The 14,933-nt window shown below is 52.5% G+C and overlaps 7 protein-coding genes across 7 annotated transcripts; 4 read left to right on the forward strand and 3 right to left on the reverse strand.

Moving 5' to 3' along the window:
- Positions 1-978: 978 nt before the first annotated feature.
- A1O1_08349 (uncharacterized protein) lies at positions 979-2,454 on the forward strand (the record flags this gene model as incomplete). Its single annotated transcript, XM_007729211.1, has 2 exons — positions 979-1,451; positions 1,647-2,454. 2 exons carry the CDS (start codon positions 979-981, stop codon positions 2,452-2,454), a joined length of 1,281 nt encoding a protein of 426 aa, XP_007727401.1.
- Positions 2,455-2,925: 471 nt separating this feature from the next.
- Positions 2,926-5,003, reverse strand: A1O1_08350 (AGC/NDR/NDR-UNCLASSIFIED protein kinase; the record flags this gene model as incomplete). The annotated part of the gene is made up of 3 exons (XM_007729212.1): positions 2,926-3,001; positions 3,055-4,372; positions 4,421-5,003. 3 exons carry the CDS (start codon positions 5,001-5,003, stop codon positions 2,926-2,928), a joined length of 1,977 nt encoding a protein of 658 aa, XP_007727402.1.
- Positions 5,004-5,730: 727 nt separating this feature from the next.
- On the forward strand, positions 5,731-6,600 carry A1O1_08351 (uncharacterized protein; the record flags this gene model as incomplete). The annotated part of the gene is made up of 1 exon (XM_007729213.1): positions 5,731-6,600. One exon carries the CDS (start codon positions 5,731-5,733, stop codon positions 6,598-6,600), a length of 870 nt encoding a protein of 289 aa, XP_007727403.1.
- A 206-nt stretch (positions 6,601-6,806) lies between these two features.
- A1O1_08352 (uncharacterized protein) lies at positions 6,807-7,587 on the reverse strand (the record flags this gene model as incomplete). The annotated part of the gene is made up of 2 exons (XM_007729214.1): positions 6,807-7,124; positions 7,183-7,587. 2 exons carry the CDS (start codon positions 7,585-7,587, stop codon positions 6,807-6,809), a joined length of 723 nt encoding a protein of 240 aa, XP_007727404.1.
- Positions 7,588-8,568: 981 nt separating this feature from the next.
- Positions 8,569-9,176, reverse strand: A1O1_08353 (uncharacterized protein; the record flags this gene model as incomplete). Its single annotated transcript, XM_007729215.1, has 2 exons — positions 8,569-8,683; positions 8,734-9,176. The coding sequence occupies 2 exons, from the start codon at positions 9,174-9,176 to the stop codon at positions 8,569-8,571; spliced, it is 558 nt and encodes a 185-aa protein (XP_007727405.1).
- Positions 9,177-10,376: 1,200 nt separating this feature from the next.
- Positions 10,377-12,464, forward strand: A1O1_08354 (uncharacterized protein; the record flags this gene model as incomplete). The annotated part of the gene is made up of 1 exon (XM_007729216.1): positions 10,377-12,464. The coding sequence occupies one exon, from the start codon at positions 10,377-10,379 to the stop codon at positions 12,462-12,464; it is 2,088 nt and encodes a 695-aa protein (XP_007727406.1).
- A 1,022-nt stretch (positions 12,465-13,486) lies between these two features.
- A1O1_08355 (uncharacterized protein) lies at positions 13,487-14,422 on the forward strand (the record flags this gene model as incomplete). Its single annotated transcript, XM_007729217.1, has 1 exon — positions 13,487-14,422. The coding sequence occupies one exon, from the start codon at positions 13,487-13,489 to the stop codon at positions 14,420-14,422; it is 936 nt and encodes a 311-aa protein (XP_007727407.1).
- Positions 14,423-14,933: the final 511 nt, after the last annotated feature.

Genomic DNA, 14,933 nt, shown 5'->3' on the forward strand with positions numbered 1-14,933 from the left:
TAAACCTCCACCACCATGGCCAAAGAAGTCCTTCTCTCAGCAGACAAGCCGGCAATGGAGACAATGGAGACAATGTTAGGTCACTGCAGGGGACCACCGTCGATTCCCGTCTGACCGACTGTGCAAAGGTGAGTTGTCTCCACCATCCCTCCCTGACTCTCTTCCACCATCAAGCCCACCGCCTATTTTCTCGCCTTTAAGGAGACAAATTAATTCCAGCTCTGAGACCTACATATAACATCTACGCCTTCAATCAGCCCACACGGACTGGATATCGAAGAATTTCGAGTTGGCGGACCTCGCCTCCCGATGCTCCCCATCGAACGATACCCAACGCCATTAGACATCTATAAAGTCTTCGCCTCGCTTCCAGATTACAAGAGCCAATTCTTCGTCAACACCGAGTCTATGACGATACGGAACTGATAACCATGCAGAGCCAAGCTTACCCAAAGGCACCAAAACACCACTACATACCTACATAAGGTACGTTGAAGGAGAACGCCTGTTGTATCAACCTTAGGTCTACTTACCTCCTAGGAGGCCACCCTATAAAAAAAGTAGTACTATTAGATGTTAATAGAAGCGCCCTTTATAACTTTAATAGGCGGTAGGTACACCTACGTTGATGGAGAACGCCTATTGTATCAACCTTAGGACTGCTTCCCTACCAGGTAGGCACCTGCATCATCATGTAATAGAAAGCATAGGGGCCAGTGGCATAGGGGCCAGTGCCAAGCCAGTCACATGTCAGGCTGAACGAGTCTCGGCCCCGACGTCATCGGACTGGATTTTGCAGATCCCGCGCGCCATTCGATTCTGCTCTCAACTTTTACGCTTTTACCCCAGACTCTACAACGATGTAGTAGTACTGTGTTTATCACATTCATCTGATAAACATCCTACGACACCTCTCTTTCATTCAAGTCTATCCAGCATTCCCCTCATGAGCCAAATACCAACAGCGATCTCAAAGGCATGAAGGTCGGCGACCCTATCTATCGTGGCGACCCCGTCCCTCTCCCCGTCGAAGTGATCTGGTTGATCGCCTCATACAACCACCCTGGCTCCAGTTCCAAGTCCCTCTTCAATACTGCCGACTCCGACTCCGACTCCGACTCTTCACTTGATTCACTTCTCCTCTTGCAAAAGACGTTATGGGCATGCTGCCTCGTCTCGCGACCATGGTACACCGCGTCGATCGAGCACCTGTACAACCGGCCAGTCCTGAACAACCGCAACTTCGACCTTTTCGTGCGCACGATCGCGCCGTCCCCTTCATCCGTCCCGGCTTCCGTGAGACGCAAACCGCGCCTGGGTCTCGAGAAACTGATCAAACATCTCGACATGAGCGGATTGTCGTATGAGAGCTCCAAGAGTCTCACGGCCCGGTTGATTCGGCGGACCAAAGATTCGCTCGAGAGTTTTGCCGCCCCAGCCATTACTTTCTCGTATGTTCAAGTTTGGCCCCATCCCATCCTGCATCTCAACTCCTCATGCGTTTTCCTTCTATGGACACTATTCGACCGTTCTTCTTGCCCTTTCCTTGTCCCTTATAGCTTCCCCTTGCTTTTCCGCAATGACCACCCAAGACGACCACTTATCATGTTACCAAACATCTAACCACAACCCCTTTGTCTCGACAGTATCCCCTCGCTAGCACCACTCTCCAAATGCCTGCATCTGCGCTCCTTAGATCTATCCACAGACTACTATGACATCGACCTCCCGCAGCTCCTCGACGCCATCGACCACCTGGACCGCCTCACGACGCTCAAACTCCCGCGCAACGCGTTATGGGCCGACCTGAAACCACAGTCGCGCTGGCCGAAGAACCTGAGATTCCTCCAAGTCTCGCACCGACTCTACGAGGACGAAGGCTCGTGGGCAACCTTGTTCGACAGCTGGCCGGAGACGCTAAAGACACTGAGAATCGCCGAGTGCCTGTACTACTCGTTTTTCAAATGTCTGGACAGATGCCCATCTACATCGGCAGCGCGGACAATTCGGACGCTTGAGATCGGGCCGGCATTGCATGAGGACAGATTACCCTTGGGCGCGATCATGCATGCCTTTCCCATGGTCAAGACGCTAGTACTCCCCGCTTACGTCGGCGCTCACAAGAATCCTCTGTACGAAGAGGATGGACACGGGAATGTGACTTTCTCCATCGCCCCGGTGTCTCAAGAGCAGCATCCCCTCGAGAATCTCGTCCTGAGAGATTACAATCATGTATCACAGCCCGATTTGGATGACATGGTCTGGATCCTGAGCGTCCTCATCGACAGGTTCCCTCGACTTCGAAGGATCGAACTGCCCGAACGATATTTCAGTGTGGCGGAAGATGTGCTCTCTTTCGAGGCCCTCACCAACACCCTAGAGCAGAGGGCCGACAAAGCCGGCAAAGACTCGGCGGGTATTTTTCTGCTTGATGCTTCTTCTACGTTGTCTTGAATCAGGCGTAGTAGCTTCTGAGGAGAGTATGCGCAATGATCAATGAACCTGCAGCTAATTCATCGCATGGAACTATTTGTTCGTTCAAGATGAGCTCGTTGTCTATTCATAACGACTGCCAGTCAGCTCCCACGCCAGTGGTATGCTGCAATCGTCCCTAACATAGAAAGAACAAACTCCGGCACAGCCCAGCCTATCCTGCGTAATGGCTATCCCTGCCTTCGGTGCGCACACATTGCCAGCACCACCTGCCACCACGCGGCCCTTCCCAGATCCTACAAGGCTGTCATAATACATCAGACCAACGCCATTGCGTGAAACCCACCAAGCGTGTTGGTGGCATCCTTCCTGATTCATACCGTCCTTGAGGTCATATTCGAATGGAAAGAGAAATAAAGAAATCGGGTGAGCGACATGACCTGGCCAACAGCGAGTTGTACAAGCTGTGAGCTGTCATTGCCGTAAGACCCCCTAGAAAATAGTTCCGAAATTGCCATCGGTTTCGATGCGCTTTCGCGGGCTGGCTTCGGGGTCTGGCTTGCGGTGTCTGAACACATTAGTATGGTACCTCCAAAAGGAAACTCAGACTCTGATACATACCTGAAGGTGAATCCAACAAACAAGGCCTTGCCCATCTTCTCGTCACGTTCCGCCATCTCTTCCAGGGCTCTCTGCTTGTCATGTACTTCCTTGTACTTGGCCATGTCCGCCTCGTTGCTGAAGTCGTCGAAATATCCGGCATCGGTCTCAGAGTCGAGTTCGGGAACAAAGGGCGCCTTCTGCTCTCTCAAAGTACTGAAGTCCACCTCGGCAAAGTAGTCATGCTTGTGGATTTCCGTAATGTTCTTGAAGCGGTGGTCCTTCGCAGCAACCAGGCGGGTGATCAGATCCCAGGTACGCTTGCTGAGGAAGTAATTTGGATCATCGTAGATTGGTTTGCGGAGCACACGTTGCCATCTCTTCAAGTTCTGCCACGTTTCATCGACAGTCGCCCCAGCAAAGGGAGGATATCCAGCCAGAGCCTCAAACAACATGCACCCAAGAGACCAGTAGTCGACAGTAAAGTCATAGTGTTCTCCCTTAAGCACTTCGGGAGCCATGTAGTCTGGAGAGCCCACGATGGACTTGGCATAGTTGATGTCCTTCTTCCGGAGGGAGCGGTAGCCTTCGCGTCGCTGATCAGCCGATCTGTCCTCGACAGGCGTGATACCGAATGGCACAGGAGTGTTCCCGACTTCCTCAAGCTTGATTCTCATACTTTCGATCTTGATGGGGCTGAGCATGCCAGCGGCAAGACCGAAATCAGTGAGTTTGACGTGACCGGTAGCGTCAATCAAGAAGTTTTCAGGCTTCAAGTCGCGATGGATGTAGCCCAGCGTGTGCAAAGCGTCAACGCACGAAAACATCTCTGCAATGTAGAAGCGTGCATGTCGGTTGTGAAGAACGCCGGTGTTGTTGAGCAGGGTTCTGAAGTCACCGCCAGGGACGTACTCCATTGCCAGGTAGATCTGCTCATCATCCTGGAACGAATAGAGGAGTTTGACCAACCATTCCGATTTCGCAGCGGTCAAGATATCTCTCTCGGTCAAGATATGTCGCACCTCGTCCAATTTAAAGAGCAGCTTCTTTCTCATAACCTTGAGAGCACAGACTTCTCGAGTATCCTTCTTTTGAGCAAGATAAACTTGACCATAACCACCCTGGCCGACTTGTGTCAGAATCTGGAAGTCACCATGTCGGAGACGGGTTCTGCGTTTGCGCAGGTTGGCCCGTTCGCGACCGAGATACTTATGAAGAGCGGCATCGTAGTCTTCCTTTGGTGTTTCAGGTGGGGCGGGAAAGGTGGATTTGAAGGCTGTTTCTCTCGATTGGCGGTTGTGGACGTATGAGAGGAGGTCAAAGTAATAGTCGAGGAAGTCTGATACAGTTAGCGCCTGGACACGACGGCAGCACCAACCCTACTTACACAATTGAGTCACATTTGCAAGCCGCTTGACCTTGGGCAGTTGCAGCTTTTGCAATTCCTCGGTGGTCAGACCTCGAGTGATCGTCTTTCTGGATTCCGTGGCCTGATACTGCTCCTGTCGGGAAAGCGCAGCATGATTCTGGTGGAGGTCCTTTCCATATCTCAAGGCAGGCGCATTCTCTTTGTTAGACTGGCGAGTTGGGCTTTCCGAGCGGCCGTGGTGGTGAGATGGAGAATCTGAGAATGGGTCCTTGTTGATATTGTCATCTCCCGCGTAGAGACCCTGTTTGGCGGGTGACTTTGGTTGACTCTTTGTGGGCGACATTGGGCCAAGTTTCATGGCGTTCTCGAACACATTAGGCAAGTCATTGGCGCCAGGTGGAAGCTGTTTCTTGCTTGGGCTACCTTGGGGTGTCTGCGTCGGACTGGTAAAGCCATGATTACCGCCAGGAGTGGTGGGAGTTTGAGGACGCTCGTACAGCTCGTTTCCCGAACGAGTGTGCAGGAGAGGGGGAGGCATTGGCATGACCATGTTGAGGTCGTGTTGTGATTTCGGCGAGAGAGGTGTGCCGCCGATAGCCATGGCTTTCGAACGGAGAAGGGGGTTGTCTTGCGACTGTGGCCGAAAGATGAAGGCTGTTCCTTTCCGCAGTGAGTACAGGCGGCAGATCACGAAGACGATTCTGTCTAGTAATCCAGCCGAAGGCTTGGAGACAACAATGCAGCGTCCTCACGCGATGAAGGTGATGGAACAGTGGGAATTGTATTTCAAGTGTCGACGCAGGCATTCAATGAAAACATGCACGATACCATGAAGGGGACAGATGTGGAAAAGCCGGCTGTGGCGCCGTCAACACACTGGCACAAGGGAGGCATACTAGTCTGGGTCTCCAGAGGCAACGGCGCCAGGAACGCGCAGCAAGTCTGGGGGAAGTTTGCCGGAGCTAACGGGGTGATAGGCGATGCTAAGCTCGACTAAGCTACTTAGAGCGAACTTTAGGCACCGCTCCAGGCGGTGAGATTCGAAGCTGGCAGAATAGTAAGGTAGTTGTAAAGTCCTCGCCGCCAGGAACTTCTAAACGTCATCCCTGTTGCGCGATGATTTCAATATCAACTTTGAACTCCCATGAAGCCAGTCAGCGCGTCATATATGTGAAGGTTTCTAGACATCTACGTAGGCAATACTCCTTTAAAGAGGTACAAATCCAGCAACAGGCCGGCCTTCTTGTACTGCTTAAAAGGGCATATATAACACTATTGTCAACCTGGCTGTCAAAATAACCGCACGTCTGGTCCGCCTCGCTTCCACCATGTCTCATCCTACCGCAACCAGCCCTGCGCCGTGGAAGCCGACATTTGAGTCCCATCTTGAAAAGGTTGGGGGCGCAGGTGCAGAATTCACTCTAGCAACCGTCAGTGCCAAGGGCTTGCCTCATGCTCGAACCTGCATCTTCCGTGGCTTCTGGGCAACACTACCGCCGAATGAGCACAATGAACTACCCAAGAACCCTTCGATCTACGGGTCCGACTGTCCCACATTCACTACGGATGCACGCATGGTCAAAACGTACGATATCTTTGCGACAGGGAAGGGCAAGGGAGACTTGGCGCAATCCCGCTCAGGATCCGGAGGTGGAGGCCCTGTCGAAGCGGTGTTCTGGGTCAAAGAGACAATGACCCAATGGCGGATAAGGGGAAAGTGTTGGCTCGTGGCGGCTGAAGATGTAGAAGGAGGAGAAGAGGCTCAGAATTCGGGGACCGTCACCGTCAAAGCAGAAGTTGGACGGTATATGCGAGTCAAGGAGGGATCCAACCATGCCGAAAAGGAGAAAGACTGGTCATGGAAGCTGGAGGTGGAAAACTACTTCGAGAACTTGTCGCCAATGATGAGAGGGACATTTAAGAATCCTCCTCCAGGACAACCGTTACGAGAAGGTAAGGATGACAGTGCGGGCGAAGGACTCGGGCAGAAGGCGGGACACCTATCAGATGAACCGCTCGCGCGGAAGAACTTCCGGGTCTGTATCATCACGCCGGAGCAGGTAGAGGCAGTCGACCTGACTGATCCTGCCAATTGTATTCGACAGGTGTGGACGTTGGCAGAGGAAGCGGGAGGGCCGGGAGGTCCTCAACCGAGTGAATCTTTAGGCGAGTGGAACTTGGTCCAGACATGGCCGTGAGATGATAGACTGGAAGACGGATAATGCTGGCCAACAGATAACTTGTCGCTGCATGGTAAAATGGATCGTTTGTCTCTCATGAACAGTCGAGGCCCTAGACACTGGGACCCCATATGAATGCTGGGATAAACCACACATGATTATCTGCAGCGCTCATGACCGCGCTGATGCTGCTTGCATATTTTTCACGCCATGACCGCTCAACCTTACATGAGAGCTACTGCCCCAAGTACGGCAGCGCCCAGGACACTCCACCCGGCTGTAAACATCGCAGCATTGTTACCTGTCGGAGAGCTTGAAGCACCGCTGGCGCTGGCGGTGGCGCTGGGAGTTGCACTTGCGCTACTGGACGATGCAGATGAGCTTGAGCCGGAGTTAGAGCCACTTTGTGGAGAGCCATCAGCGTTTGACTCGTTGGCATTGATCTTCGCGGAGAGCGGGAAGGCAGTGACTCCGGTGCCGTTAGAGCAGGCGCTCGGGAGGGATTGGACTGTTGGTGATGACGTGAAGGTCAAATCCGCGCACTTATTGTCGACATGTTAGTCATGTGCAGCTCCTTCAGACGAGCAGGAAGAAACGTACAACATAGAGACCGCCACCTCCTTCTCCGTCCGTAATGACCTGCAAAGTTCCATTGGTGCCGTCCTGGATACCGAGATTCGCCGGGATCTGAACAGAAGGCAGACAGAAGTTTCCCTCTCCCTGTTCTTGGAAAGTCTGCTCGAGAGTGATGTTGAAGTTGTCACCTGGATCGTTCCCCAGCGCTAATAGCATTTGGACAACACTGCGGTCATGGCCCATCTGCAGAGCAATGGGGATGGCCGAGCTCGAGACGACGGTGCGATTCTGGGAGACAGCAAAGCCACCGCAGGGGAACTTGGGCTCATCCTCTTCATCGTTGCTTCTCGGAGTCGGGTAGAGGATATGGAAATGCGCCGAGACAAGAAGTGGGAGAGAGAGGAGGGCAACAACAGATTGAGGAATCATACTGGCGGAAGGGAGGTCCGTTGAATTTGTGTCTCAAGTTGAGGCCTCAGCTGAATTGGCTATGGAGACTGACAAGTGTAAAGAGAGAAGGGAGTACTGAAAGTCAGATGAGATGTGAAAACTACTGAGGTACTGATGTACTTTCCTGGGGAAGACTCGGAACATATAGAGTCGCGTAAGGCACGATCAAGGGGTGAAAGAGCCACGATGGATCAAGCTTCGATCCGGACCGCCATGGTCAAGTCTTGTCTAGCAGTACGTAGTAGTAGCTGCCCGTCTTGAATGCTTGATAATTAGCTTGTCTTGCAAGCTACCACCGTACGTGTCTTTGACCAGCGTTCGCCGATTCGGAGGGCCGGGGCAATGCGGCGCAGTGGTGGTATCGCGAGGCCGTGAAACTGGATCGGGCTGGAATGTTGTTACGTTGTTGTTAGCTCGCTGCCGAAAACGTGCGCGCCTGACAGTGGAGAACAAAAACTTGCTCACCGCAAGAACAAAAGGGGGGGCGAGCAAATAAGAGCAAATAAAGAGCAAATAATTATAATGTCAATATAGAGTAATAATGAGGTGGTGATGATAAATGAGGGGAGCAAATGAGGATGATCCACTCCGAGTCCGGCACACACTGGGGCGAATACAGGGAGACCATACGGAGCTACTGTGTAGATACTGCAGAAACCGATGCTGTGACACCACGCCTAGTGCATGGCGCATACTAAGGTAGTCTCTGCTATACACAGGACATTTCTACAGCTTAGGTATGTGGCAGAGGCAGAGGCAGAAACAGAAGCACTCAGACTTGTAGGGGTAACATAGGCAGGTTTGTCATTATCATATTGCTGGGTCTCCATTGAGAAGATATTGACGCCCGGTATAAGAACGCCCGAAGAGTGGAAGCTTCTACGCTCCCTCCTACACCCTCTATAGCACTGGCATCAGGTAACGAAATGGGTGTCCTGAACGCCATCCTAACCCGCGTGCTTAATGCAAATGTTCGTCAATCTGGGCATATCTGCCCACCAACAACTCGCCGACGAATGTGCCTGCCAGCACTGAAAGAAAATAGCCAACGTTCATGGTCATAACCGCCAACATCCTAGCACAAAATCAGTATAAGCACACCAGGATCGTAAGGACGGGACGCACAGGAGATATGAAACACCAGTGATGATTGTTGTGAGGATAGCTCGAGGGATGTCGATCGATAGGCGGAAAGGAACCACTCCGCCGGTTCTTGCTTGCACCACCTTGACGTTTTCCTCAATGCCTTGGGCCGTGACGAGGGATCCCGTTTTCGCGTCAGGATCCGAATCAATTCTGCCAGCCTCGGTCTCTCGCCCCTTGATCCTAACATATCGCCGTTTTCGGGCGGCCGATGCCCATCTCTGCTCACACACAGCCTTTGCCGCGAAGAGGAGGCGTAAGATCATCGCGAGAAGGACGAGAAAGATGCAAGTGCCCGCATAGTCGCCTTCCGATGAGGGCTTCCAGGAGTTGGAAAAGAGAGGGCTAGTGTGGGTGTTGGTGAAGACCATCGCCATGGGCATGGACATGGAGTCCGAGCTGGAGTCTGAATGAGAATGTGACATGCTGGAGTGGTAGAGATGCGATTGTGGTCGAGGATTTGCGTCGATTCGGCGTTTTAACTCCACGAAACCCCGGTGAATAGGAAGGAAAACGTGGGAGTCGGGCGGTCTTTGTATAAGATGCGACTATACTAGGTCTGACTCGGAGTTCAGGACGAGATTCGACAGGGTGGTGGTAACACTGTGAGTGAATTGCAAGTTGAGCATGTTACGGCAGCGTAAAGGAGCTCCGACAAGGAAATATGGCGGTGAGCTAAGGTGAATGAGTATCCAACCTCAAGGTACGTAGTAGTGGCAGTAGTATAGTGGTGAACCTGAAGGTCGTCAAGAGAGTAGAAGGAAGCTCCATCACTGCATCCTCTGTCATCCATCATGATCCATGGCGGGTTCAAGTTTGATGTGTGGATCAGATCCATCCCTTTCAACCCGCAGTGCCAGTGCGCTGCGTGTGTTTTCTTTGAGGTTCAAAGGTGAGCAAGTTCTTGGCTGCGCAGGTTTTCCACTTTGGCAACAACTAGTACCAGGCTGCGCTTCGCTGCGGCGTCGGCGGCACTTTGCTTGTAGGCGCAGTTTCCACCAGTTGCTTCGTACCCAATTCTCCCCTTGAGACCTCGTCAGCCTCCCAGCAGCCACCGCTGCACTTCTCTTACCATATCATTATTAGAATACCACCCGTGCCACCAGGTCCTCTCAGCCTGTTAGATGCCGTGGGTTGCTCAGATCTCTCCACGAGCACAATTCCCAGCTTGAATCGTGTCTCTCTTGTTGGGTACAAACCCTCCTCCGACTCCGCTTTACCGCTCGGGTTCCGTCGCTTCTAGATCCAATAATAGCGGCCACCATCTCCAAAACCTCACCCGACGAGCTCCTTTCGAGCACATTTCTCCCAGGCATCCAAATTCATCTCGCGTCTCCGAAGTGCTGTCTTCTTGTCATTGAAAAGTACGGTGGCTATTCGTGTCTCATTGTACATAAACCGGCACCACCTATTATTCGATGTCTAGTCCTTGAATGTTCAGGGGAGGGATTTGACCGCTATTCTCCTCTATCCTTTCCGCTCAATCCAGCCCCCCGGCTCAGCGCCTCACCTGATGCATTGAGAGCAGTCGTATGGCATAAGTACCCTTTTCAAAACAACGTTCTCGGCCGCCTCCTCTCCGTTCGTCGTTACCAGCGTCGATGATTCCGTCGACGAGTCTCAGCATGGATTTCACTCTCTTCCCCCGTCATGACGACGATGACATGGACATGGACATGGGAAGTATGGGCACAAGCAGCGGCGTGCCAGGATATTTCTACATGCAGAAAATGTTCTGGGCTGTCATCGGAGCCGTCATTGGCTTTGCTGCTCTTCTGAACCTGCTCGACCACATTCTGCTTTGGCAGCGACAGCGAAGTCTCAACGCCAAACCGAAATCCTTCATCTGGTCATTCTACGCCACGATGACGGCGGTGGGTCGTGAAATCAACGGCGCCTCAATGCCGACGTACCAGTTCAAAAGCCTGAAACTGCGGGCCCCTTCGTTGGGCAAGACCGTCATGGTCCTCTCCTATCTCATCACAGTCCTTGTGTTTTGCTTCTACAAGTACGACACGGGAGACCAGTGGAGTTGGGAAAACATCGCCTATCGATGCGGCTGCATCGCCCAAGCCCAGCTTCCCCTTGTGTTCCTCTTGGCCGGCAAACAGAACATTGTCGGGTTTTTATCGGGCATCAGTTACGAGCGACTGAACTGGCTGCATCGATGGGTGTCACGTATTTTATGGTTGACCGCCACTTTCCATTTGATATTCTGGTTTAGGAGTTGGGCAAGGTACGATTACATCAAGGTGAAACTATCGACGGATCAGATGACTCAGACCGGCTTTGCTGCTTGGTGTATCCTCACGGCCGTTATGGCTACCTCGTTCGCTCCGATGCGGCGGGTGAGCTATGAGATGTTCGTCGTTATGCATATCATTCTCTTCGCGGGGTTCATTGGGGCCGTCATGCTGCATGTTGACTATGGCAAGACATATGTCTGGGTCTGCGTCGGTTTGTTCTTTTTCGACCGAGTCCTACGATTCGTGGTTACGCTTGTGGCCAATCTATCCTTCTTCCACCGTCAATCACCAGGTCGAGGTCGGATCTGGGCGAACAAAGCCACCCTCACACCCCTGCCAGGAGATGTCACCCGGATCACTATTGACAACCCTGTGTTGAGATGGACTCCTGGACAACATGTCTTTCTGGCTTGCCACACTGTGGTACCGCTTCAGAGTCATCCTTTCAGTATAGCATCATTGGAGTCAGACAACAAGTTGGAGTTTATCGTCCAAGCTCGCAAAGGGGGTACGCGACGGTTTCACCGCTTTGCCTCGAAGAATTCGAGCCTACCTGCTCATTCTGGGGTTGGAGGGGCAAGACAGCAGCTTGCTGCAGTCGAGGGCCCTTACGGGAAAATCCGGCCACTACGACAATTTGACAGCATTTGTCTCATCGCGGGCGGCACTGGAGCTACCTTTACTGTCCCTCTGATGAGGGATATCGTACAAAGATGGAAAGCCAGCATTGATGGGACTCTTGCAATTGTGACACGAAAAGTGCGTTTCGTATGGGTGGTAAAATCGCAGGATCGTGTGGGATGGTTCAAAGATCAACTGGAAAGCGTGCTTCTGGATGTGCAAAGGATTCGGCAGATTGATAGATACACCGAAAAGGAGGTTGATCTGAGCATTTACGTCACTTGCGACGAGGAGCTCGAGGCATCGAACACTGATGGCGTCTGTCAGCCAGCAGCTCGAGGAGTTGTCCAGCTTAGCGATAGACGCTCTTCCGAGGCCGGGGTCGATGGCTCCCTGACGAAAAAGACCTTGGATGAAAAGGTCGAGGTAAGATCGATAGCATCCGCTGATGCTAACAACGACGGCTGTGGGCCAGACGGCACTTGCTGTTGCAAAACGGCTGTTGATGAGGATGGGATGCCGGCCAAGTGCTGCTGCTGTGGGCCCTCATCAAGCTCGCTCTCCTCGTCTTCTTCAATCAAGGAGAAGACCTTGGAGGCTCTATCCACCAGACCGGCCGAGCCCCGGCCACAGTTGAAGCTGGTCGCCGGCAGACCAAAACCTCGGAACATCATTCGAAAAGTACTGGAAGAAGCCGAGGGCGAGAGTGCAGTAGTTGTCTGCGGCCCTCAAGGACTACAAGATGATGTGCGTCGGAGCGTCGTGGCGTTAAGTGACGAACGTGCCGTCCACAAAGGTACAGGGGCCCAGGGTATATATCTGCACGTCGAAGGCTTCTCCTATTAGATCGCATGAGGTCATGTTTTTGCTGGTGCATAGCGACGGGCGTTTGGGTTGCAGTATGCCTGGCTGCGGAGGGAATCCGGCGAGCCCGGCGTGTGATGATGGACCATGATACCCACGAAGGGAGTATTTTCTATAGATCAATAAACCAGTACCCGGAACCTAGAAATTGGGCACGAATCGGAAGAAGATCAATATTTGATCAGTCCCTGGGAATTTGCCGGGCGTTTATTTCCTTGGTTCAGATCTCAAGTTGTAGAAGCATCCTTCTCATTCCCGGCAGCCTCACTGCTGGCAAAGCTGCTCTCAGTAGAATAATTTCCCTTTTCGACCTGTTCTTTGCTACGAGCGCATGCCTTGGCTATACAGCATCTGCTGCGCCGGTTGGTGCTCGGATGACCTCTGTAGCGGCAGAGCGGTCAAGTCGCTTGCATCAAGGAGAGAATCAGTTGTGGTTGAAGAGTGCAGCAAGTTCAAGTCGGCGATAGACGGTCCTTTATCGTGATTAGTCATCTTAGTCTTAATGTCGTCCGCGCATTGCGGCCGTGGGGTTGGACTCCAGGGTTTGTATCAAGATTTGGCCTCATTACGCCCGTACGAAATCAATGATGACCTTATCTCTTCACATGCATCACTCGATGCAGAAACCGGCCTTCTAGGCACACGACTCTGTTTATTCCTTGATTGGCTGCTCGCCCCGAACCGGCCGTATTCCACTTCTCTGATGCGTGCGTGAACGTCCATGTCGTCGACTGGCCGACGTAACCAAGAAATGTCCTGCGGCTATGGCGCAACCATCGGGCAATGAAGGGGAGAGTCCAGAAGTGAAAAAGGCACAAAAAGGCGCGGTGCCCTCTGCAGCAGGGAGCATCCCAGCATCCAAGACAAACCCCCTAGAGACAGTTCCAGCGACACGAAGCGTTTCACCGTTGCCAGATCTCATCAGAGCATCCTCCAATCTAGTCCTACCATACACTCTACATCCTTTACTTGCCATCGAGACCTTCTTGCCCGGTCTTGCAACCATGTGGCCGTTTGCCGGTAGCCTTACGTTCGATCCGGCGACCGACATTCCCAGCCTTGCTGGCAAAGTCGTGCTTGTCACAGGAGGCAACAACGGCATCGGCAAGGAGACGGTTCTCCAGCTTGCCAAACACAATCCAGCCAAGATATTCCTTGCAGCGCGGAGCGCGTCCAAAGCCAAGGATGCCATTGCCTCGATCAAATCTCAGACCTCGGAGGATGTCGACATCGAGCATCTACCACTCGACCTCACCTCACTACCCTCCATCAGGGATGCTGCTGACCAAGTCATCAGTCGCGCCGACCGACTGGACATCCTCGTTTTGAATGCAGGCATCATGGCCGTCCCACCGGGCAAGACAGAGAGTGGTCAAGACATCCAGTTGGGGACCAACCACGTCGGCCATTTCCTGCTCACCAAGCTGCTTCTCCCCCACTTACAACGAACAGCAGAGCAGCATAACCCAGATGTGCGCATCCTGGCTGTCTCCTCCGAGGCGTGGAATATGGCCCCGAAGCTCGACACCATTCTGTCAACGGAGAAACTGACCGAAACGGGTCCGTGGACTCGATACGGGGCATCCAAGGTAGCCAATATCATGTTTGCCGCCGAACTTGCTCGACGCTATCCAAAGCTCACCAGCGTCTCTCTCCATCCAGGAGTCATCAAAACAGATCTGTATCTGCCCAGCACAGGGGCAAATGTGATCACGAAATACGGCCTCATGCTGCTGGGCCCGTTGATGTTTCAGGATGTCAAAGCCGGCGCTTTGAATCAGCTCTGGCTGGCAGCGGGAGCGAAAAAGGAGCAGATTGTCAATGGGGCTTATTACACTCCTGTTGGCAAACTCAGGCATAATAAATGGGCCACGGATGTAGAAGCGGGGAAGCGCTTGTGGGAGTGGACGGAACAGGAGTTGAAGAAGTCAGGCTATTGAGTCCTTTGTCAACAGAGGAGGAGATGATGCTGTCTGAATGTATCACGCCCCGGGGAACCGGCATCAGTTTGGTGTAGCACGGTGGGACGGATACAGTCTACTAATACACGATTGTGGTGAACTCACGAATACCCCTAGTTGAGATCTCGAGGGGTGTACTTGCTCAATGGATATCATATCATCTACTTGAAATGGATCGCGATGAATCTCAATCAATACGGCCGAGTCTGGTGATTTCATCGCATTATTACACGTGTAGAGGTCAGCCAGTCCGAGCAAATGCGATCTCATGGCTGCGTGAGTGACTGATATTTGATATTCAGTTCAAATTGTAGAGCATCAGGTAATCAATCAGCCCGGTTTGTGATTGGCCACACGACAACGTCTATCTCCTGCTTACTATGAGGATTGCAGATTGCACAGCCTCCCAGCTGCAAACACCATAAGAGGATGATGTGTTGGCCTCTAGAATTGCCTTCTCAGCATATCATGCACGCAGACTACATTACAG

The sequence above is a fragment of the Capronia coronata genome (genome assembly GCF_000585585.1).
Source record: "Capronia coronata CBS 617.96 chromosome Unknown acBCG-supercont1.8, whole genome shotgun sequence".
In the NCBI taxonomy this organism is placed as follows: Eukaryota; Fungi; Ascomycota; class Eurotiomycetes; order Chaetothyriales; family Herpotrichiellaceae; genus Capronia; species Capronia coronata.